Raw genomic sequence first — 24,643 nt, forward strand, 5'->3', positions numbered from 1 at the left:
TAAGAGCGTCTGCTAAATGACTTAAATGTAAATGTTGTAGTTATCAAGGCGAGACCCAGATGCAGACACAGGAGACAGATGGAGTCTTACAATGTTTATTAATCCAAAGGGGTAGGCAAGAGAATGGTCGTGGACAGGCAAAATGTCGAAACCAGATCAGAGTCCAATAGGTACTGAAGGGCAGGCAGGATAGTAGTCCAGAGTCAGGCAGGGGTCAGAACCAGGAAGACTATAAAAAAGAGAATAGAACAGAAGTACAGGGAAAACACACTGGTTGACTTGGCTAAACATACAAGATGAACTGACACAGAGAGACAGGAAACACAGGGATAAATACACTGGTTGACTTGGCTAAACATACAAGATGAACTGACACAGAGAGACAGGAAACACAGGGATAAATACACTGGTTGACTTGGCTAAACATACAAGATGAACTGACACAGAGAGACAGGAAACACAGGGATAAATACACTGGTTGACTTGGCTAAACATAAAAGATGAACTGACACAGAGAGACAGGAAACACAGGGATAAATACACTGGTTGACTTGGCTAAACATACAAGATGAACTGACACAGAGAGATAGGAAACACAGGGATAAATACACTGGTTGACTTGGCTAAACATACAAGATGAACTGACACAGAGAGACAGGAAACACAGGGATAAATACACTGGGGAAAATAAGTGACACCTGGAGGGGGTGGAGACAATCACAGGAACAGGTGAAACAGATCAGGGTGTGATAATAGTTCCAGGTAGAATTATTTTCAGCTCCATGTAGAACCCTTTCCGGTGATGGTTCTAGATTAAATCTAAAAAGGTTCTACCTAGAACCAAAAAGGGTTGTCCTATGGGGATAACTAAATTACCCTTTTGGAACCCTTTTTTCTAAGTGCAGGTATGAACTATCTGAACTGGATCATGAGAAGATTTAAACCAGTAGACCTTGCCAACAGCAATTATAACTATGTTGTGTAGCAGGAAGCTATAGCTTTAGAAGTCCTGAATGAGTCATCGAGCCTCATCACCACTGGTCATTCACAGTGGTGGAAAAAGTACTCAATTGTCATACTTGAGTAGAAGGAAAGATACCTTAATAGAAAATACTACTTGAGTTAAAATCTTAAAGTATTTGATTTTAAATATACTTAAGCATCAAAAGTAAATGCAATTGCTAAAGTGTACTTAAGTATCAAAAGTAAAAGTATAAATAATAAAAAATTCCTTATATTAAGCAAAACATACGGCACCATTTTATTTTTTATTTATGGATAGCCAGGGGAACACTCCATCACTCAGATATCATGTACAAACAAAGTATTTGTGTTTAGTGTGTCTGCCAGATCAGATGCATTAGGGATGACCAGGGATGTTCTCTTGATAAGTGTATGAATTGGACCCTTTACCTGTCAAAATCTAACCAGTACTTTTGGGTGTCAGGGAAAATGTATGGAGTAAAAAGTACACTATTTTCTTTAGGAATGTAGTGAAGTAAAAGTAAAAGTTGTCAAAACTATAAATAGTAAAGTACAGATACCCCCAAAAACTACTTAAGTAGTATTTTAAAGTATTTTTACTTCAGTACTTTACACAACTGGTCATTCATATATTAATGTTTTGTTTGGATCGTTCAGGGTCACTAATTCAATACTGACTGTTTTATACTGCGGCTACTCTGCTGCTTATTATCAAGCCTGTCTGTTTATCTCTCAACCTGCCTTTGTTTGCACAGCAGAGCAGAGAGCTAATTTAAACTCTGATCACTACAGCTATGTACCATATACAGCAATGAATCTCAGACATGGCCTTTGAGAGGCTTCAAAGTGTATTTGTGTGCATGTGTGTGTGTGTGTGCATGTGTGTGTGTGTGTGTGTGTGTGTGTGTGTGTGTGTGTGTGTGTGTGTGTGCGCGTGCGCGTGTGCGTGTGTGTGCGTGTGTGTGTGTGTGTGTGTGTGTGTGTGTGTGTGTGTGTGTGTGTGTGTGTGTGTGTGTGTGTGTGTGTGTGTGTGTGTGTGTGTGTGTGTGTGTGTGTGTGTGTGTGTGTGTGTGCGTGTGTGTGTGTTTACAGATGCAGACCGTTACACATACACACTCACACACAGGCACAATAAGCATGACAAAAAGCCAAACAGGCAGCTAGCGTCCCTGAAAAGCTGCAAGGCTTCTAAACCATTCTCCAAAATACACTACATGTTCATATTGAATGGCTTACTACAGTACTCTGGTATACTAACAATGTAGAGCTCGTGGTATTTTGTGCTCAGTTCAAACACTGCTTGCTTTATCAATGTATTCTCTGCTGGTACTTCTGTATCCACCCAAAACATAATTCATCAATAGCTGATGACCCCTACATGTAGCATATGGATTGTTTTATAAGTGTGTTTATCATCAGACAATGCATTTGGAAGAAAAAAACCTGTAAGAATGTGGTATGATGGATAGGGTTTTGACAACACTATAGCAATCAGCAAACAAGAGTAGGACGGAAACTTCCATGAGGCATGTAAGAGGAATGAACACTGTTCTGTTAAGGATTTTCAGTGTATTTATGTTACCTGCGTCATGTTGTGTTTCCTGTCTTTTCTAGGTATTCGCTGTGTTCTATTGATTCATGTTAACTTTTTTGACGTTATGCTTTTCCCCCTTGTGTTTTGCAGTTGTTTTCAACTTGAGTACCCTATTTTTAATCATTTCATTTCTGTAACCTGCGTCATCTGTTTCCTTCACCGCATGTCCGCTAATTGCATCAACATTATCGTTACCTCTGAGCTATCATTCCACCTGCATTTCATGTGGATGTTTTTCCATCCATCCATACAACAGTTTGTCTACACAAACATGTTTACACAACCATTGTGTGGTGTCTCCACAATGCAAAAAAATAAAATCTAAAACACAACATGCTCTGCCATCAACTTGAAATGTTACAAGAGCTATTTAGGGAATAGCACACAGCTAAAGGTACATACATTTAAACACATACACACACACAGACACAAGTGCACACACACACACAAACACACGCACACACACACAAAGGCCGTGGCCTTTACCTTTTAGTGTTGGCTGTGCTTATTGGAGCGTGATGTCTATGCTGTGGCCTAGCTCTCAACAATGGCCTCAGCACAGACCCCATTTAGTTAAGAGCCCACTGAAGCCCTGACTCAATGCAAGAGAGCGAGAGAGAGAGAGTAAGAGAGAGAGAAAAAGAGAGAGAAAGAGAGAGGGAAAGAAAGAGAAGGGTAGATGGAATGACCAGTAACAGTTTAACTTTAGTCCGTCCCCTCGCCCCGACCCGGGCGCGAACCAGGGACCCTCTGCACACATCAACAACAGTCACCCACGAAGCATCGTTACCCATCGCTCCAAAAAATCCGCGGCTAGGTGAAATGGTGGGTGGTAAGAGGTAGAGGGTAGAAGGGAAGGGGAAATGGGGTTAAAGGAATCTGTTCGAGGAAAGAAGAGAGTGAATAGAGAGAGAGATACAGTGCCTTGCAAAATAATTAATCCCCATTGGCATTTTTCCTATTTTGTTGCATTACAACTTGTAATTTAAACATATTTTTATTTGGATTTCATGTAATGGACATACAAAAAATAGTCCAAATTGGTGAAGTGAAATGAAAAAATATATATAAAAAAAAAAAAGAAAAATGAAAAGTGGTCAATGCATACAGTTGAAGTCGGTAGTTTACATACACCTTAGACAAATAGATTTAAATACGTTTTTCACAATTCCTGACATTTAAAAATTCCCTGCCTTAGGTCAGTTAGGATCACCACTTTATTTTAAGAATGTGAAATGTCAGAATAATAGTAGAGAGAATAACTTATTTCAGCTTTTAATACTTTCATCACATTCACAGTGGGTCAGTTTACATACACTCAATTAGTATTTGGTAGCATTGCCTTGAAATTGTTTAACTTGGGTCAAGTGTTTCGGATAGCCTTCCACAAGCTTCCCACAATAAGTTGGGTGAATTTTGGCCCATTCCTCCTGACAGAGCTGTTGAAACTGAGTCAGGTTTGTAGGCCTCCTGGCTCGCACACACATTTTCAGTTCTGCCCACAAATTTCCTATACGATTGAGGTCAGGGCTTTGTGATGGCCACTCCAATACCTTGACTTTGCTGTCCTTAAGCCATTTTGCCACAACTTTGGAAGTATGCTTGGGGTCATTGCCCAATTGGAAGACCCATTTGTGACCAAGCTTTAACTTCCTAAATGATGTCTTGAGATATTGTTTCAATATATCCACATCATTTTCCGTACTCATGATGCCATCTATTTTGTGTAGTGCACCAGTCCCTCCTGCAGTAAAGCACCAACCAAAACATGATGCTGCCACCCCCGTGCTTCAAGGTTGGGATGGTGTTCTTCGGCTTGCAAGTCTCCCCCTTTTTCCTCCGAACATAGCGATGGTCATTATGGCCAAACAGTTCTATTTTTGTTTCATCAGACCAGAGGACATTTCTCCAAAAAGTACAATGTTTGTCCCCATGTGCAGTTGCAAACCGTAGTCTGGCTTTTCTACGGCGGTTTTGGAGCAGTGGCTTCTTCCTTGCTGAGCGGCCTTTCAGGTTATGTCAATATAGGACTCATTTTACTGTGGATATAGATACAATTGTACCTGATTCCTCCAGCATCTTCGCAAGGTCCTTTGCTGTTGTTCTGGGATTGATTTGCACTTTTCGCACCAAAGTTCGTTCATCTCTAGGAGACAGAACTTGTCTCCTTCCTGAGCAGTATGATGGCTGCGTGGTCCCATGGTGTTTATACTTGCGTACTATTGTTTGTACAGATGAACATGTTACCTTCAGGCGTTTGGAAATTGCTCCCAAGGACGAACCAGACTTGTGGAGGTCTACAATTTTTTTCCTGATGTCTTGGCTGATTTCTTTAGATTTTCCCATGATGTCAAGCAAAGACGCACTGAGTTTGAAGGTAGGCCTTGAAATACATCCACAGGTACATCTCCAATGGACTCAAATTATGTCAATTAGCCTATCAGAAGCTTCCAAAGCCATGACATCATTTTCTGGAATTTTCCAAGCTGTTTAAAGGCACAGTCCACTTAGTGTATGTAAACTTCTGACCCACTGGAATTGTTATACAGTGATTTATAAGTGAAATAATCTGTTTTTAAACAATTGTTGGAAAAATTACTTGTGTCATGCGCAAAGTAGATGTCCTAACCAACTTGCCAAAACTATAGTTTGTTAACAAGAAATTTGTGGAGTGGTTGAAAAACAAGTTTTAATGATTCCAACCTAAGTGTATGTAAACTCCCGACTTCAACTGTATGTATTCACCCACTTTGCTGTGAAGCCCCTAAATAAGATCTGGTACAACCAATTACCTTCAGAAGTCAAGTAATTCATAAAATAAAGTGCACCTGTGTAAAATCTAAGTGTCACATCACTTCAGTATATCTATACCTGTTCTGAAAGGCCCCAGCGTCTGCAACACCACTAAGCAAGGGGCCACCACCAAGCAAGCCGCACCATGAAGACCAAGGAGCTCTCCAAATAGGTCAGGGACAAAGTTGTGGAGTTGAACAGATCAGGGTTGGGTTATAAAAAATTATCCAAAACTTTGAACATCCCACAGAACACCGTTAAATCCATTCTAAAAAAATGGAAAGAATATGGCACCACAACAAACCTGCCAAGAGAGGGCCGCCCACCAAATCTCATGGACCAGGCAAGGAGGGCATTAATCAGAGAGGCAACAAAAATTCCAAAGATAACCCTGAAGGAGCTGTAAAGCTCCACAGTGGAGATTGGAGTATCTGTCCATAGGACCACCTTAAGCCGTACACTCCACAGAGCTGGGCTTTACGGAAGAGTGGCCAGAAAAAAACATTGCTTAAAGAAAAAAAATGGTGTTCGCCAAAAGGTATGTGGGAGACTTCCCAAACATATGGAAGAAGGTACTCTGGCCAGATGAGCCTAAAATTGAGCTTTTTGGCCATAAAGGAAAACGCGATGTCTGGCACAAACCCAGCCCCTCTCATCACCCCAAGATCCCCACAGTGAAACATGGCGGTGACAGCATCATGCTGTGGGATGGATGTTTTTCATCGGCAGGGACTGGGAAACTGGTCAGAATTGAACGAATGATGGATAGCGCTAAATACAGGGAAATTCCTAAGGGAAACCTTTTTCAGTCTTCCAGAGATTTGAGCCTGGGATGGATGTTCACCTTCCAGCAGGACAATGACCCTAAGCATACTGATAAAGCAACACTCAAGTGGTTTAAGGGGAACATTTAAATATCTTGGAATGGCCTAGTCAAAGCCCAGACCTCAATCCGATTGAGAATATGTGGTATGACTTAAAGATTGCTGTACACCAGCTGAACCCATCCAACTTGAAGGAGCTGGAGCAGTTTTGCCTTGAAGAATGGGCAAAAATCCTAGTGTCTAGATGTGCCAAGCTTATAGAGACATACCTCAAGAGTCTTGCAGCTGTAATTGCTGCAAAAGGTGTCTCTACAAAGTATTGACTTTGGGGGGGGGTGAATAGTTATCCACGCTAAAATGTTCTGTTTTTTGTCTTATTTCTTGTTTGTTTCACAATAAAACATATTTTGCATCTTCAAAGTGGTACGCATGTTGTGTAGATAAAATGATACAAACCCCCAAAAATTCCATTTTAATTCCAGGTTGAAAGGCAACAAAATAGGAAAAATGCCAAGGGGGTGAATACTTTTGCAAGCCACTGTATACCCTCCACAATCTAATTGACAAATAAGTAAACCTAGACAAAGGCTAAATCTACTCATGTTTGGTAGACTTCAAGAAAGCATTTGATTCAATGTGGTATGAAGGTCTTTTTTATAAACTAATACAAAGTGGTATTGGAGGGAAAACATATGACATTATTAAATCAATGTACAATAAAACAAATGTGCAGTTAAAATTGGCAATAATCAAACATACTTCTTCTCTCAGGGACGGGGAGTGAAACAGGGCTGCTCAATAAGTCCAACACTATTGTAATGGATCCATCCAGAACTTTCATTACGCACACCTGTCCCCTATTCACACTGATTAGTACTTGTAGAAGCGTGCCCTTTGGTTTCCATTGAGCTGTCAATTGTTATTATAATGTTCGTTGGTGCGTGTGCTGTGTGTTTTGGGCTTTCGTACCCTTTTACCCTTTGGATTGCGCATATGATTATGGGTCTCGTCCCATGCGTTAATCATTGTGTGCATGTGTAATTTATTCGAGGTACTCCTCGCTCTTTTGTTTGGGTTTCAGCCCTGTGTTTTTGTTACGTGTTTGTTTGGTCTTCGTCCCCGTCCTTCGTCCCGTGCCACGCCCGTAATTTGGGTTTAATTAAAAAAAATATTACGAATTCCTGCGCCTGTCTCCGATCCTTTATGCCAATGTGACAACTATTTAACATCTACATTAATGAATTGGCAAAAACATTTGAAGAATCTGCAGCGCCTGGTCTCACCCTACACAACACCAAAATCAAGTGTCTGCTGTACGCAGATGACCTGGTACTGCTGTCTCCCACTAAAGAGGGATTACAGCAGCATCTAGATAATCTGCAAAGGTTCTGTCAGACGTGGGCTCTGACAGTAAACCTAAAAACCCAGAATATAATGATTTTCCAAAAGAGGTCCAGAAAGCAGGACTAAATATCAGCAACACAGGTAGCTTTCACATGCCTGTGAACGAGCTGAGACAAAGCAAGAAGAGCATCCAATAGCATTAAAGAACCGATTTCTCTATATGTCAGCGAAGAATGGGGTCCACTCTCTAATAATGAATTTACCAAATGGGTAAAACATCCAATCAAAATGCCGCATGCAGAGTTTTGCAAGACATTATTGCAACTGCAAAGAAAAACTCTAATATAGTGTAGATTAGAAAAAAGAGGCCTCACATTTTACAAACATCTAAAAACAAGTGACCTCGAAACATTTCATCACGCATTTCATCACACACCCCTAGTCAAGAGATTAAACGATAGAAGAGCCCTCAGCCAGCTGGTTCTGAGGCTCAGTTCACTAGCCCAAACCAACCCCATAGAGCCTCAGGACAGTACTCAGAAAAATCTGGCCCAAACAAATCATCACAAAGCAAAGAGAAAATAATATCTTATTGGAAAGACACCACAAAAAAATCTAAGTCAACTTCATTTGTCTCTACACAGACAGTACATGGTGGCAGACTATCTGAACACCGTGACTGATAGAAAACGGAGGAAAACACAGACTAGGTACAGACTCAGTGAGCATAGTCAGGCTATAGACACCGGTCGTCACAGACAAACTTGGCTGCCCAGAGAGGACAGGCTGTGCTCACTCTGCTCCAGGGGAGAGGTAGAGACAGAGCTGCATTTCCTATTACACTGTGACAAATATTCAGACCTTAGTGAATATTTCTTTCCCAAAATTATCATTCAGTACAAAGGGTTTGAAACTATAAAAGATGAAGAAAAAATCTAATATTTATTGTGTGAAAATCCAAAATGTGCAGTTTTGGGAGCCAAATATGTTTCCTCCTGCCAAAACCTGAGGTACAGTCAGTAAAAAGTGCAATGTAATGTCAATTACATTTTCCATTTAGTTTTGTTTTCGCTTTCATACCATGTCATGTGTCTTCTCAGTCATGTTGAGACTGGTCTACTACTATTGTCTTCCATGTCATGTGTCTTCTCAGTCATGTTGAGACTGGTCTACTACTATTGTCTTCCATGCCATGTGTCTTCTCAGTCATGTTGAGACTGGTCTACTACTATTGTCTTCCATGCCATGTGTCTTCTCAGTCATGTTGAGACTGGTCTACTACTATTGCTTTAATGTATTATTATTATTATCATTAATATTGTTGTCGTTTTTTTTATGCCTTATTGCTGTTGGTCCCACCATTTTTTTTATATGTATACTTTGACAATGTAAGTAATTTAACTTGCCATGTCAATAAAGTCTACTGAATTGAATTGACTTGATAGTGAGAGAAGACGAGCGAGAGAGAGAGAGAGAGAGAGAGAGAGAGAGAGAGAGAGAGAGAGAGAGAGAGAGAGAGAGAGAGAGAGAGAGAGAGAGAGTGAAATAAAGAGGAGAGTGGTTGAAGATGGGAGCAGTGCGGTTGAGGAAATGGTTTTTCAGTTGGTGCATTAGCAATCACTTACGATATTTATACAGCCTCTGTGATGGGCATTTTACACGTGTTTGTCTTAAAACTAATTTCTGTGTTCTATTCATGTGCTGTTCTAATAACCAATTTCTAGATTTAGACAACACATCCCTTAAATGATGGTTATGGTGGAAAGGTTGGTGGGAAATTGTTGGTAATCAAAGAGTGCTTCTATGAATGCTTTCAAAACAAGGGATGACACATACGTTTGGCTGTTCACAAATTAAATGTGTGATGGATTGGAGGGAGAAGAAACTCTATTGCTCATATTCAGTTGGTTCATGGACCTCAGGAGTTAAGGCGGAATAGCTGAACCCAGATCAGTACTTTGATGTTCATCTTCTAGCCCGGTGGTAAACCCCTCCCACTCTCTCTTAACCTGTGTCCATTTCTCTCTCTCACTCTCTCCCACTAGTCTACATACTGTATCTCTTCACCCTTTCCCTCTCATTCCTCTCGAACACTACCCCTCAGTTCTCTATCCCTCTCATTCCTCTTCAACATTATCCCTCACTTCTCTCGCCCACTCGTTCCTCTTGAACACTACCCACCCCTCACCCCTCACTTTTCTCTCCATCTCTCCTCTGCACTCATTCAAATGAATGTTTCATCAATGAACTCCCCTTCCTCTTCTCTTCCTCCTTTTTATAATTGATGTCTTCTTTCAAAGTGGAGATCAATAAGACAGACTGGGTAGTGGAGCCTTACGTCAGCTCTACCATACCATAGCAAGTGTTTCAAACCAAGGCTTGGCCCCAGCCTCAGCGGAGCTCAGCCATACTTTACTTTGGCTCTCAAACCTACAGTACATAGCACCTGGCTCTGTCCTTACCTGGCTCTGTCCTTATCTGGCTCTGTCCGTACCTGGCTCTGTCCCTACCTGGTTCTGTCCCTACCTGGCTCTGTCCCTACCTGGCTCTGCTCTATCCTGACACTCTTAAACCTAGCTATCCTGGCCGTATTTGAAGATTAGTTCTACTGTTTACTGGCTCCATCAAGCTTAGGGCTCCTGAACCGATCAGCACTTTAGCTCAGCTCTATCCTGGATCTCTGAAACATGCAACTCTTGCCACTAGCCTCAACTTTACTCTATCCTGACCTTGACATTATTCATTATTCTACCCTTTTAAGTTTCTGTACCCTGCCACACACACACGCTCAGCTCAAAAGCACTACTCTCTCAATACACGTTCCTTTGCATTTTCTCCCCTCGCTCTCTCTACTCAAAGGAATGTGACACAAACACAAAGCAAAGTCATCACAAATCCTTTTTCAAGAAAATGATAGACGCAATCACAGTGCAATAATTACAAAGTACAAAGCTCAAAGATTCTTTATCAGATCCTAACTACAACAAGTTTGGCGTACCACAGTGTTAGGCCAGAGAGAGACAAAGAGAGAGAGAGAGATGCAAGGAGAGAGAGATGCAGAGAGAGAGATATGCAGACCGAGAGATAGATGCAGAGAGACAGAAGGGGAGCAGAGAGAGAGAGAAGGGGCAGAGAGAGACAGAGATGCAGAGAGAGATGTGTGGCAGAGAGACAGAGATGCAGAGAGAGAAGGGAAAGAGAGAGAGATGCAGAGAGAGAGAAGAGGTAGATAGAGAGAAAGATGCAGAGAGAGAAGGGGCAGATAGAGACAGAGATGCAGACAGAAAGAGAGAATGAGAATGAGAGAGATAAAAGAAAGAGAGAACAAAAGAACATGAAAAGGAGAAAATAGAATGCAATAGACCTAAAAGATCCTTCGCTCCATTCTGGCCTGACGTCAGACTTGATGGATGGTTCCCTATGTGTGGTCCAGTGAGTGAAGAACCCTCTCTTAAATACATAGGATGGAATGGAGCTGGGGAGATGAAATAGTGAGAAGAAGATGGGATAGAGGGATGGGCTAGGTGTATGGGAAAGGGACGGAGTGGAGAGGTGATCTATGTATTTGAAAGGAGGTCTGGAGAGATACAGTAGGATATGTATTAGAGAGGAGCTGTGGAGTTGATAGATGGATGAAAAATAGTAAAATAAAAGGGAACAGGAGCATGTCGGGGTCTAGAGAGCAGAGAGAGGCTGGAAGTGGGTGAGGTGGATTTATGGAAGAGGTGTGTGTGGGGTAGAGCGGGAGAGTGGGATAGATGTATTTGAAGGGGGGGTGAGAAAGTGGATAGATGAGCTGAGAGAGCCTGCTCCATCTGTGATCTGTCTCTGTCTGTTTGTGTCTGTGTGTGTGTGTGTGTGTGTGTGTGTGTGTGTGTGTGTGTGTGTGTGTGTGTGTGTGTGTGTGTGTGTGTGTGTGTGTGTGTGTGTGTGTGTGTGTGTGTGTGTGTGTGTGTGTGTGTGTGTGTGTGTGTGTGTGTATGCGTGCGTGCGTGCGTGCGTGCGTGCGTGCGTGCGTGTGCGTGTGCATGTACCAGCTATGCTCGGTCTGGACAAACTGGTGTGTCCAGACCGAGCATAGTGTGTCTTTGTTGTGAACTGTATGTGAATACATTTCCAGATTCTGTTTGACTCTCTGGGCTTATCTCTGTATGTGAATTGCACGCTTCCATGGGTGTGTTTTCTTTGCATTTCTCTCCCCAGTCTCTCTCTCCCTCACTCTCTCTTCTTCCCTCCTTCCCCCTCTCTCTCTCTCTCTCTCTTCTTCCCTCCTTCCCCCTCTCTCTCTCTCTCTCTCTTCTTCCCTCCCTCTCTCTCTCTCTCTCTCTCTCTCTCTCTCTCTCTCTCTCTCTCTCTCTCTCTCTCTCTCTCTCTCTCTCTCTCTCTCTCTCTCTCTCTCTCTCTCTCTCTCTCTCTCTCTCTCTCTCTCTCTCTCTCAATTCAATTCAATTCAATTCAAGGGGCTTTATTGGCATGGGAAACATGTGTTAACATTGCCAAAGCAAGTGAGGTAGATAATATACAAAAGTGAAATAAACAATACAAATTAACAGTAAACATTACACATACAGAAGTTTCAAAGCAATAAAGACATTACAAGTGTCATATTATATACAGTGGGGAGAACAAGTATTTGATACACTGACAATTTTGCAGGTTTTCCTACTTACAAAGCATGTAGAGGTCTGTAAATGAATGCAAATGAATTACTTAAAAATCATACAATGTGATTTTCTGGATTTTTGTTTTAGATTCCGTCTCTCACAGTTGAAGTGTACCTATGATAAAAATGACAGACCTCTACATGCTTTGTAAGTAGGAAAACCTGCAAAATCGGCAGTGTATCAAATACTTGTTCTCCCCACTGTATATATACAGTGTTGTAGCAATGTACAAATGGTCTCTCTCTCTCTCTCTCTCTCTCTCTCTCTTTCTCGGTATGTGATTTATGGTGTAGAGGGAATGGTGCTGGCGTGTTGATGAGGCAGCCTTTATTTACTCAGCTAGTCGCCATCGTGACTGCATCCAGCACTGATGAATGGACCCAGAGAGAGAGGGATGAGTAGAGAGGAATGAAGGGAGGAAGAGAGGGATGAGTAGGGAGGGAAAAGTAATGAGGGAAAAAGGGAGGGTGAGAGGGGAGAAGTAGAGAGGAGAGAGGGTGATGACTAAGTAAGACAAGGAAGAATGAGGGAAAATGGAGAAAAAGAGAAAGGGATATATACATAAAAATATAAAAATAGGGAGAGATGGATTCATGGAAAGAGAAAGGTAAACGAAGATAGGTTAAGAGAGATAACTTAAGAGAGAAAGGGGGAGGGGAGAGGGGTGTAATCTCCAAGGAACACTATCATAATTGTCACATTTGATCAGCAAGGAACTCTAGTTAAGTTCATGGACCACTGCCTTTCCCCAACCTCCCACACACAGAGACAGAAACACACACACACACACACACACACACACACACACACACTCAAACAAACACATACAAACACACACACAGCACAAACACAAAGAGGAAGAAGCAGTTCAGAGTATCATTTATATGTGTTGTGCTGGATTCCACCTTGCCAAAACATCCCCAAAGCACAGCTCTGTCGTCTACCTTAATTGAAACAAGGAAGAGGACCCAATTACAGAGAGGATTGGGTGAGAAATAATGAGAAAGAGAGAGAGAGAGCAGAGAGAGAGGCTCAATGAAAATAAAAAGAGAGGGTGTGTGAAATGAGAGGGGGATTGAGACAATACATGCATAAAGTAGCTGTTCTTAGAGTTGTTCGAATTGATTGAGTTGATAGAGTTGTTATAGTTGTCAGAGTTTATATACAGTAGTTTATATAGTTGTTAGAGTTGATAGAGTTGGTAGAGTTGTTATAGTTATCAGAGTTTATATACAGTAGTTTATATAGTTGTTAGAGTTGATAGAGTTGGTAGAGTTGTTATAGTTATCAGAGTTTATATACAGTAGTTTATATAGTTGTTAGAGTTGATAGAGTTCATAGAGTTCTTAGAGTTTATATAATTGATAGAGTTCTTAGAGTTGATAAAGCTCATAGAGTTTATATAATTGATAGAGTTCTTAGAGTTGATAAAGCGCTTAGAGTTTATATAATTGATAGAGTTCTTAGAGTTGATAAAGCTCTTAGAGTTTATATAATTGATAGAGTTCTTTGAGTTGATAAAGCTCTTAGAGTTTATATAATTGATAGAGTTCTTAGAGTTGATAAAGCGGTTAGAGTTTATATAATTGATAGAGTTCTTAGAGTTGATAAAGCTCATAGAGTTTATATAATTGATAGAGTTCTTAGAGTTGATAAAGCTCTTAGAGTTTATATAATTGATAGAGTTCTTAGAGTTGATAAAGCGCTTAGAGTTTATATAATTGATAGAGTTCTTAGAGTTGATAAAGCTCTTAGAGTTTATATAATTGATAGAGTTCTTAGAGTTCTTAGAGTTGATAAAGCTCTTAGTGTTCATATAATTGATAGAGTTCTTAGAGTTCTTACAGTTGATTAAGTTCTTAGAGCTGTTAGAGATTTTAGAGTTGATAGAGTTGATAAAGTTAATGGAGTTCTTAGATGTGTTAGAGTTTATAAAGATCTTAGAGTTCTTAGAGTTTATAGAGTTGTTAGAGTTGATAGAGTTCTTAGATTTGTTAGAGTTGATAAAGATCTTAGAGTTCTTAGATTTGTTAGAGTTGATAAATATCTTACAGTTCTTAGAGTTGATAGAGTTGTTAGAGTTGTTAGAGTTGATAGAGTTGATAGAGTTGTTAGAGTTGATCATTTTAATAGAGTTACTGGAGTTCTTAGAGCTGACAGAGTTGTTAGAGTTCGCAAAGTTCTTAGAGTTCTTAGAGTTGTTGGAATTGATAGAGTTGATTAAGTTGTTTGAATTGATAGAGTTGTAAGTGTTAATAGAGTTGACAGAGTTGATAGAGTTGACAGATTTGACAGAGTTGTTAGAGTTGATAGAGTTGATAGAGTTGATAGAGTTGTTAGAGTTCATAAAGTTGTTAGAGTTCATAGAGTTTATCATTTTTATAGAGTTGTTAGAGTTGTTATAGTTGATAGAGATCTTAGAGTTCATCGAGTTGAAAGAGTTGAAAGAGTTGATAGAGTTCTTAGAATTCTTAGAGTTCTTAGAGTTGGTAAAGTTTTTAGAGTTGAAAGAGTTCTTAGATTTGTTAGTGTTTATAAAGTTCTTGGAGTTCTGAGAGTTGATAAAGATCTTTGAGTTCTTAGAGTTGATATAGTTGATAAAGTTGATAGAGTTGTTAGAGTTGATGGATTTAAAAGAGTTGATAGAGTTTGTAAAGTTGTTACAGTTGATTGAGTTGTTCGATTTTATATAGTTGTTAGAGTTGTTAGAGTTGATAGAGTTCTTCGATTTGATTGTTTTGATAAAGATCTTACAGTTCTTACAGTTCTTACAGTTCTTACTGTTGTTCGAGTTGTTAGAGTTGATAGAGTTGATATAGTTGATATAGTTGATAGAGTTGTTAGAGTTGTTAGAGTTGATAGAGTTGATAGAGTTGATATAGTTGATAGAGTTGTTAGAGTTGATATAGTTGATAGAGTTGATATAGTTGATAGAGTTGATATAGTTGATATAGTTGATATAGTTGATATAGTTGATATAGTTGATAGAGTTGTTAGAGTTGATATAGTTGATAGAGTTGATATAGTTGATAGAGTTGATATAGTTGATAGAGTTGATATAGTTGATATAGTTGATATAGTTGATAGAGTTGTTAGAGTTGATATAGTTGATATAGTTGATATAGTTGATAGAGTTGATATAGTTGATAGAGTTGATATAGTTGATATAGTTGATATAGTTGATATAGTTGATAGAGTTGTTAGAGTTGATATAGTTGATATAGTTGATATAGTTGATAGAGTTGTTAGAGTTGATAGAGTTGATAGAGTTGATATAGTTGATAGAGTTGATATAGTTGATAGAGTTGATATAGTTGATAGAGTTGTTCGAGTTGTTCGAGTTGTTAGAGTTGATAGAGTTGTTAGAGTTGATAGAGTTGATAGAGTTGATAGAGTTGATATAGTTGATATAGTTGATAGAGTTGTTTGAGTTGTTAGAGTTGATACAGTTGTTAGAGTTGATAGAGTTGATATAGTTGTTCGAGTTGTTCGAGTTGATACAGTTGTTAGAGTTGATAGAGTTGATATAGTTGTTCGAGTTGTTCGAGTTGTTAGAGTTGATAGAGTTGATAGAGTTGATATAGTTGATAGAGTTGTTAGAGTTGATATAGTTGATAGAGTTGATAGAGTTGATATAGTTGATAGAGTTGATATAGTTGATAGAGTTAATAGAGTTGATAGAGTTGTTCGATTTCTTAGAGTTGATAGAGTTGATCATTTTAATAGAGTTATTAGAGTTCTTATAGTTGATAGAGTTCATCGAGTTCACCGAGCTGATAGAGTTGTTTGACTTCTTAGAGTTGTTAGAGTTGGCAAAGTTCTTGGAGATGATAGAGTTCTTAGAGTTCTTAGAGATCTTACAGTTCTTAGATTTGATAGAGTTGATAGAGATGTTAGTGTTAATATAGTTGATTTAGTTGTTAGAGTTGTTAGAGTTGACAGAGTTGATAGAGTTGATAACATTGATAGAGTTGATCGAGTTGATCGAGATTTTAGAGTTAATAGAGTTTTTTTAGTTTTTAGAGTTCTTAGAGTTCTTGGAGATGTTATAATTCTCAGGTTTCTTAGAGTTGTTGGAGTTGTTAGAGTTGATAGAGTTGATGGAGTTGATAGAGGTGATATAGTTGATAGCGTTGATAGAGTTATAAAGGTGTTAGAGTTGTTAGTGTTGATAGAGTTGTTAGTGTTGATAGAGTTGTTCGAGTTGTTGGAGATGTTAGAGTTGATAGTTGTTCGAGTTGATAAAGTTCATAGAGTTGTTAGAGATGATAGTTGATAGAGTTGTTAGAGTTGGTAGAGTTGATAGAGCTGATGTAGTTGTTAGAGTCGATAGAGTTGTTCGAGTTGATAGTTGTTAGAGTTGATAAAGTAAATAGAGTTGATAGAGTTGATAGAGGTTTTAGAGTTGTTAGAGTTGTTAGAGTTGATAGAGTTGTTAGAGTTGATAGAGTTGATAGAGTTGATATAGTTGATATAGTTGATAGAGTTGTTTGAGTTGATAGAGTTGATAGAGTTGATATAGTTGATATAGTTGTTAGAGTTGATAGAGTTGATATAGTTGTTCGAGTTGTTCGAGTTGTTAGAGTTGATAGAGTTGATAGAGTTGATAGAGTTGATATAGTTGATAGAGTTGATATAGTTGATATAGTTGATAGAGTTGTTTGAGTTGTTAGAGTTGTTAGAGTTGATAGAGTTGATATAGTTGTTCGAGTTGTTCGAGTTGTTAGAGTTGATAGAGTTGATAGAGTTGATAGAGTTGTTAGAGTTGATATAGTTGATAGAGTTGATAGAGTTGATAGAGTTGATATAGTTGATAGAGTTTATATAGTTGATAGAGTTAATAGAGTTGATAGAGTTGTTCGATTTCTTAGAGTTGATAGAGTTGATCATTTTAATAGAGTTATTAGAGTTCTTATAGTTGATAGAGTTCATCGAGTTCACCGAGCTGATAGAGTTGTTTGACTTCTTAGAGTTGTTAGAGTTGGCAAAGTTCTTGGAGATGATAGAGTTCTTAGAGTTCTTAGAGATCTTACAGTTCTTAGATTTGATAGAGTTGATAGAGATGTTAGTGTTAATATAGTTGATTTAGTTGTTAGAGTTGTTAGAGTTGACAGAGTTGATAGAGTTGATAACATTGATAGAGTTGATTGAGTTGATCGAGATTTTAGAGTTAATAGAGTTTTTTTAGTTTTTAGAGTTCTTAGAGTTCTTGGAGATGTTATAATTCTCAGGTTTCTTAGAGTTGTTGAAGTTTTTAGAGTTGATAGAGGTGATATAGTTGATAGCGTTGATAGAGTTATAAAGTTGTTAGAGTTGTTAGTGTTGATAGAGTTGTTCGAGTTGTTGGAAATGTTAGAGTTGATAGTTGTTCGAGTTGATAAAGTTCATAGAGTTGTTAGAGTTGATAGTTGATAGAGTTGTTAGAGTTGATAGAGTTGATAGAGTTGATGTAGTTGTTAGAGTTGTTAGAGTCGATAGAGTTGTTCGAGTTGATAGTTGTTAGAGTTGATAAAGTAAATAGAGTTGATAGAGTTGATAGAGGTTTTAGAGTTGTTAGAGTTGTTATAGTTGTTTGAATTCTTAGAGTTCTTAGAGTTCTTAGAGTTCTTAGAGTTGATAAAGTTCTTAGAGATGACGAAGTTTATAGAGTTGTTAGAGTTGATAGAGTTGATAGAGGTAATGTAGTTGATAGACTTGACAGCATTGTTAGAGTTGATAGAGTTCTTAGATTTGTAAGAGTTGAAAAAGATCTTAGAGTTCTAAGAGTTGATAGAGTTGATAGAGTTGTTAGAGATGAGAGTGGAAAGAGTTGATAGAGTTGTTATTGTTCTTAGTGTTCTTAGAGTTCATAAAGTTGATAGAGTTGACAGAGTTGTTTTAGTTATTAGTGTTGACAAAGTTCTTAGAGTTCTTAGAGATGATAGAGTTCTTAGAATTCTGAGAGTTGATAGAGTTGATGGAGTTGTTAGAGTTGATAGAGTTGATAAAGTTGTTAGAGTTGTTAGAGTCGATAGAGTTGATAGAGTTCTAAGAGTTGTTATAGTTTATAAAGTTCTTAGAGTTCTTAGAGTTGATAGAGTTGTTAGAGTTGATAGAGTTGATAGAGTTGTTAGAGTTGATAGAGTCGATAGAGTTCTAAGAGTTGTTATAGTTTATAAAGTTGTTAGAGTTCTTAGAGTTGCTGGAGTTCTTCTTAGAGTTGTTATTGAGGCAGAATAGTGGAATGAGACAGATCAGCAGGGGTCCTAGTTTAAATGAAGGCAGAGAGTTGATAGAGTTGATGGAGTTGATGGAGTTGATAGAGTAGTTAGAGTTGTTAGAGTTGTTAGAGTTTAGAAAGATCTTAGAGTTGATGGAGGTGTTAGAGTTCTTAGAGTTCTAAGAGTTCATAGAGTGGATAGAGTTGTTAGTGTCGATAGAGATGATAGAGTTGTTAGTGTCGATAGAGTGGATAGAGTTGGTCATTTTAATATAATTATTAGAGTTCTTATAGTTGATATTGTTCATCGAGTTCATTGAGTTCATCGAGTTGATAGAGTTGTTCGAGTTCTTAGAGTTGACAGAGTTGTTAGAGTTGGCAAAGTTCTTAGAGTTCTTGGAGATGATAGAATTGATAGAGTTGTTAGAGTTGATAGAGTTGATAGAGTTGATAGAGTTGTTAGAGTTGTTAGAGTTGTTAGAGTTGATAGAGTTGTTAGAGTTGATAGAGTTGATAAAGTTGTTAGAGTTGTTTGATTTGTTTGAATCAATAGAGTTGTTAGAGTTGATAGAGCTGATAGAGTTCTTAGAGTTGATAGAGCTGATAGAGTTGATAGAGCTGATAGAGTTCTTAGAGTTGATAGAGCTGATAGAGTTGTTAGAGTTGTTAGAGTTGATAGAGTTGATAGAGTTGTTAGAGCTGATATAGTTGATAGAGTTGATAGAGTTGATAGAGTTCTTAGAGTTGATAGAGCTGATAGAGTTGTTTGACTTCTTAGAGTTGTTAGAGTTGGCAAAGTTCTTGGAGATGATAGAGTTCTTAGAGTTCTTAGAGATCTTACAGTTCTTAGATTTGATAGAGTTGATAGAGATGTTAGTGTTAATATAGTTGATTTAGTTGTTAGAGTTGTTAGAGTTGACAGAGTTGACAGAGTTGATAACATTGATAGAGTTGATTGAGTTGATCGAGATTTTAGAGTTAATAGAGTTTTTTTAGTTTTTAGTTGTTAGTTGTTAGAGTTGTTAGAGTTGTTAGAGTTGATAGAGTTGATAGAGTTGTTAGAGTTGTTAGAGTTGTTAGAGTTGATAGAGTTGTTAGAGTTGATAGAGTTGATAGAGTTTTTTTAGTTCTTAAAGTTGTTAGAGTTGATAGAGTTGTTTGACTTCTTAGAGTTGTTAGAGTTGGCAAAGTTCTTGGAGATGATAGAGTTCTTAGAGTTCTTAGAGATCTTACAGTTCTTAGATTTGATAGAGTTGATAGAGATGTTAGTGTTAATATAGTTGATTTATGAGCGTTGAAAGAGTTGATAGAGTTGTTATTGTTCTTAGTGTTCTTAGAGTTCATAAAGTTGATTGAGTTGACAGAGTTGTTTTAGTTATTAGTGTTGACAAAGTTCTTAGAGTTCTTAGAGATGATAGAGTTCTTAGAATTCTGAGAGTTGATAGAGTTGATGGAGTTGTTAGAGTTGTTAGAGTCCATAGAGTTGATAGAGTTCTAAGAGTTGTTATAGTTTATAAAGTTCTTAGAGTTCTTAGAGTTGATAGAGTTGTTAGAGTTGATAGAGTTGATAGAGTTGATAGAGTTGTTAGAGTTGATAGAGGTGATAGAGTTCTAAGAGTTGTTATAGTTTATAAAGTTGTTAGAGTTCTTAGAGTTGCTGGAGTTCTTAGAGTTGATAGAGCTGATAGAGTTGATAGAGCTGATAGAGTTCTTAGAGTTGATAGAGCTGACAGAGTTGATAGAGTTGATAGAGTTGTTAGAGTTGATAGAGCTGATAGAGTTGTTAGAGTTGATAGAGCTGATAGAGTTGATAGAGTTGATAGAGCTGATAGAGTTGATAGAGCTGATAGAGTTCTTAGAGCTGATAGAGTTGATAGAGCTGATAGAGTTCTTAGAGTTGATAGAGTTGATAGAGTTTCTTAGAGCTGATAGAGTTGATAGAGTTGATAGAGTTGTTAGAGTTGATAGAGTTGTTAGAGTTGTTAGAGTTGATAGAGTTCTTAGAGTTGATAGAGTTGTTCGAGTTGATAGAGTTGTTCGAGTTGATAGAGTTGTTAGAGTTGTTAGAGTTGTTAGAGTTGTTAGAGTTGATAGAGTTGATAGAGTTGATAGAGTTGTTAGAGTTGTTAGAGTTGTTAGAGTTGATAGAGTTGTTAGCGTTGATAGAGTTGATAGAGTTTTTTTAGTTCTTAAAGTTGTTAGAGTTGATAGAGTTGTTTGATTTGTTTGAATCGATAGGGTTCTTAGAGTTGATAGAGTTCTTCTTAGAGTTGTTATTGAGGTAGAATAGTGGAATGAGACAGTTCAGCAGGGATCCTAGTTTAAATGAAGGCAGAGAGTTGATAGAGTTAATGGAGTTGTTGGAGTTGACAGAGTTGACCGAGTTGTTAGGGTTGATAGATTTAATAGAGCTTATAGAGTTGACAGAGTTGTTAGGGTTGATAGAATTAATAGAGCATATAGAGTTGACAGAGTTGTTAGGGTTGATAGATTTAATAGATTTAATAGAGCGTATAGAGTTGATAGAGTTGTTAGGGTTGATAGATTTAATAGATTTAATAGAGCTTATAGAGTTGATAGAGTTGTTAGAGTTAATAGATTTAATAGATTTAATAGAGCTTATAGAGTTGACAGAGTTGTTAGGGTTGATAGATTTAACTTCTACTTCATCACCATCCCGGATCCAGGAGCATCCTCATCAGTAAAAAGCTGACTAGCATAGCCTAGCATAGCGCCACAAGTAAATACTAGCATATAAATATCATGAAATCACAAGTCCAATACAGCAAATGAAAGATACACATATTGTGAATCCAGCCATCATTTCCGATTTTTTTAATGTTTTACAGCGAAAACACAATATGTATTTCTATTAGCTAACCACAATAGCAAAAGACTCAACCGCATATTTAAAAAAAAAAATTACCGCATAGGTAGCTATCACAAAACCGACCAAATAGAGATATAATTAGTCATTAACCAAGAAACAACTTCATCAGATGACAGTCTTATAACATGTTATACAATAAATCTATGTTTTGTTCGAAAATGTGCATATTTGAGGTATAAATCATAGTTTTACATTGCAGCTACTATAAAAAATATCACCAAAGCAGCCAGCCAATAATTACAGAGAGCAACGTGAAATACCTAAATACTCATCATAAAACATTTATGAAAAATACATGGTGTACAGCAAATGAAAGATAAACATCTTGTGAATCCAGCCAATATTTCCGATTTTTTAAGTGTTTTACAGCGAAAACACAATATAGCATTATATTAGCTTACCACAATAGCCAAACACACAACCGCATTCATTCACCGCAAAGATAGCATTCGCAAAAACCAGCAATAAATATAAAATAAATCACTAACCTTGACCAACTTCATCAGATGACAGTCTTGTAACATCATGTTACACAAAACATTTATGTTTTGTTCGAAAATGTGCATATTTAGAGCTGAAAACCGTGGTTATACATTGTGAAAATGTAGCAACATTTCCCCAGAATGTCAGGAGATATTTTTGACACTCACCTAATCTGACCAAATAACTCATCATAAACTTTACTAAAAAATACATGTTGGACAGCAAATGAAAGATACACTAGTTCTTAATGCAACCGCCGTGTTAGATTTTAAAAAATAACTTTACCATAACAAACAGCTTACGTTAAAGCGAGACAGCGCCCGCAATAAGGGCGGAAAATAGGACTAAACATTTTCCACAGAAATACGAAATAACATCATAAATGGTTCTTACTTTTGCTGAGCTTCCATCAGAATCTTGTACAAGGAGTCCTTTGTCCAGAATAAATCGTTGTTTGGCTTTAGATTGTCTTTTTCTCCTGTCGAATTCGCTCCACAAGGCTAGCCAGTGCTGGTGACGTTCCCAATTTCTCTCGACGCAGAGAACGGAAAACTCCAAAAGTCCCATTAAACGTTGAATAAACTGATGAAACTCGGTTGAAAAAACCTACTTTATGATGTTTTTCTAATATCTATCAAATAAAAACAGAGCCGGAGATAATAGCCGTCTATACCGAACGCTTATCATAAGACGAAATGGAGGGACTTCCCGCGCCTAGGTAGAGAAAGGAAAATCTGGTCACGTCATTCCAAGAGCTCTTGTTCGACCTCAGATCAAGCTAGACACCATCAAGCTAGACACCCCATTCCACCTTCCACTGCCTGTTGACATCTAGTGGAAGGCGTATGCAGTGCATGCAAATCCATAGAAATTCGGCAATTGAATAGGCAGGCCCTGGAACAGAGCATCGTTTTCAGATTTTTCACTTCCTGTCTGGAAGTTTGCTGCCAAAGGAGTTCTGTTTTACTCACAGATATAATTCAAACAGTTTTAGAAACTTGAGAGTGTTTTCTATCCAATAGTAATAATAATATGCATATTGTACGATCTAGAATTGAGTACGAGGCAGTTTAATTTGGGCACGATTTTTTACAAAGTGAAAACAGCACCTCCCTATTGAGAAAAGGTTAATAGATTTAATAGAGCTTATAGAGTTGAAAGAGTTGTTAGGGTTGATAGATTTAATAGATTTAATAGAGCTTATAGAGTTGATAGAGTTGTTAGGGTTGATAGATTTAATAGAGCTTATAGAGTTGATAGAGTTGTTAGGGTTGATAGGTTGAATAGCGCTTATAGAGTTGATAGAGTTGCTGGGGATCTTCTTAGAGTTCTTAATGAGGCAGAGGAGTGGAATGAGACATATCAGCTGGTGTCCTAGTTTAAACGGAGGCAGTCTAGTAATCAAAGCATTCAACAACAAGCTCTAACAAATACTCTAGACCAAATGAGAGCTTAAACAGTAGGGGAGAGAGACCGAGAGAGAGAGAGAGAACGAGAGAGAACGAGAGAGAGGAGAGAGTGTGTGAGAGAGGGAGAGAGAGAGAGAGAGAGAGAGAGAGAGAGAGAGAGAGAGAGAGAGAGAGAGAGAGAGAGAGAGAGAGAGAGAGAGAGAGAGAGAGAGAGAGAGAGAGAGAGAAAGAGAGAGAGAGAGAGAGAGAGAGAGTGTGTGAGAGTGAGAGCGAGAGAGAGAGAGAGAGAGAGAGAGTAGATAGGGTCAAGAGGGAGATGGAGAGAAAAGGGGAGCACAGAGGAAGAGTGAAAGTGAGAGAGGAGAGATAATAGAGTGAGAATAGATGAAACATCATACATTCTAACGCAGTAGAGCTTAGAATGAAGACACAGATATACACAACACAAGCTGTGCTGAGAGTCGGAGTGTGTGTGTGTGTCAGTGTGTGTGTGTGTGTGTGTGTGTGTGTGTGTGTGTGTGTGTGTGTGTGTGTGTGTGTGTGTGTGTGTGTGTGTGTGTGTGTGTGTGTGTGTGTGTGTGTGTGTGTGTGTGTGTGTGTGTGTTGTTAGGCATGTCACAACCCCAACCACTTACCAGTTGCAAAAAGAGCCAGTCAAGCACCCCACATCGCCGTCTCTCTACACCTCCCCCCTCTCTCTTGCTCAACAAAACTAACCGAAAAATGAAATGGACATAAAATATCGGAGAAAAGCTGTATGATGGTCTCTGCTCAGGTTTAGGTCAATGGCGGCCAGTGCGTAAGATTTGTTATTTTATTTTGAGTTCAGCATGTACTCACACTCAAACCATAATTAGGAAGAAGAAGAAAAAGGAGTACGAGATGCTAAAAGAATGACACTTCGTTTAATTCTGTGCTCGTGTAACGGAGACAAGAATGTGCTGTAAACCCACAGCTAGCTCAAAATGTCACGAATAGAGCTATCGAATTGGATCCTTTTCTATAGCTCGACTCGTTGGTACGTTGTCAAGGGGGATGGTGACGTGTGTTTACAACCAGAGGACCACTGATTCCATCCTGGTAAAGCAGGGACAGTGGGGGAAGCAAAACTGTTAGCATCCCACTGATGTCAGTTTCACTCAAATAATATAAAAAGTGCTATACAAAAAAGATAATCTGATAATATGGGAACATCTTTTTACTTTACACTCTTCAGCTTCACACCTTGTCCTATTATTACCTGTTGGCCCCCACACACACAGAGAGTGAATCAAACTAGCTATTGTTCGAGACTAAATTAGGGCTCGGTAAATTAATCGGAAGTGTATAGATTGGGGAATAGAAGACCATCCCAACAGGGCGGACATTTTAAATTACAGAGAAGAAATAGGAAATTACTGGGCTACTGATTACGGGAAACAGCTGTGTTTCAGAGCTGTTTTTATCAGTTGAATTAATC

At 38.3% G+C, this 24,643-nt stretch overlaps 1 protein-coding gene across 1 annotated transcript in view; it reads right to left on the reverse strand.

The window, feature by feature from the left end:
- Positions 1–203: 203 nt before the first annotated feature.
- The window catches only part of LOC139554339 (homeobox-like protein HDP1), a 28,511-nt gene continuing 4,071 nt past the window's right edge, over positions 204–24,643 (reverse strand). Inside the window, exons 2-4 of the mRNA XM_071367093.1 lie at positions 17,145–17,240; positions 14,049–16,068; positions 204–229 (exon numbers count right to left, since the gene is read on the reverse strand). Coding sequence (XP_071223194.1) covers positions 204–229; positions 14,049–16,068; positions 17,145–17,240 — 2,142 coding nt within the window. The remainder of the gene's footprint in view (positions 230–14,048; positions 16,069–17,144; positions 17,241–24,643) is intronic.

This window comes from Salvelinus alpinus, chromosome 26 (assembly GCF_045679555.1).
Source record: "Salvelinus alpinus chromosome 26, SLU_Salpinus.1, whole genome shotgun sequence".
In the NCBI taxonomy this organism is placed as follows: domain Eukaryota; kingdom Metazoa; phylum Chordata; class Actinopteri; order Salmoniformes; family Salmonidae; genus Salvelinus; species Salvelinus alpinus.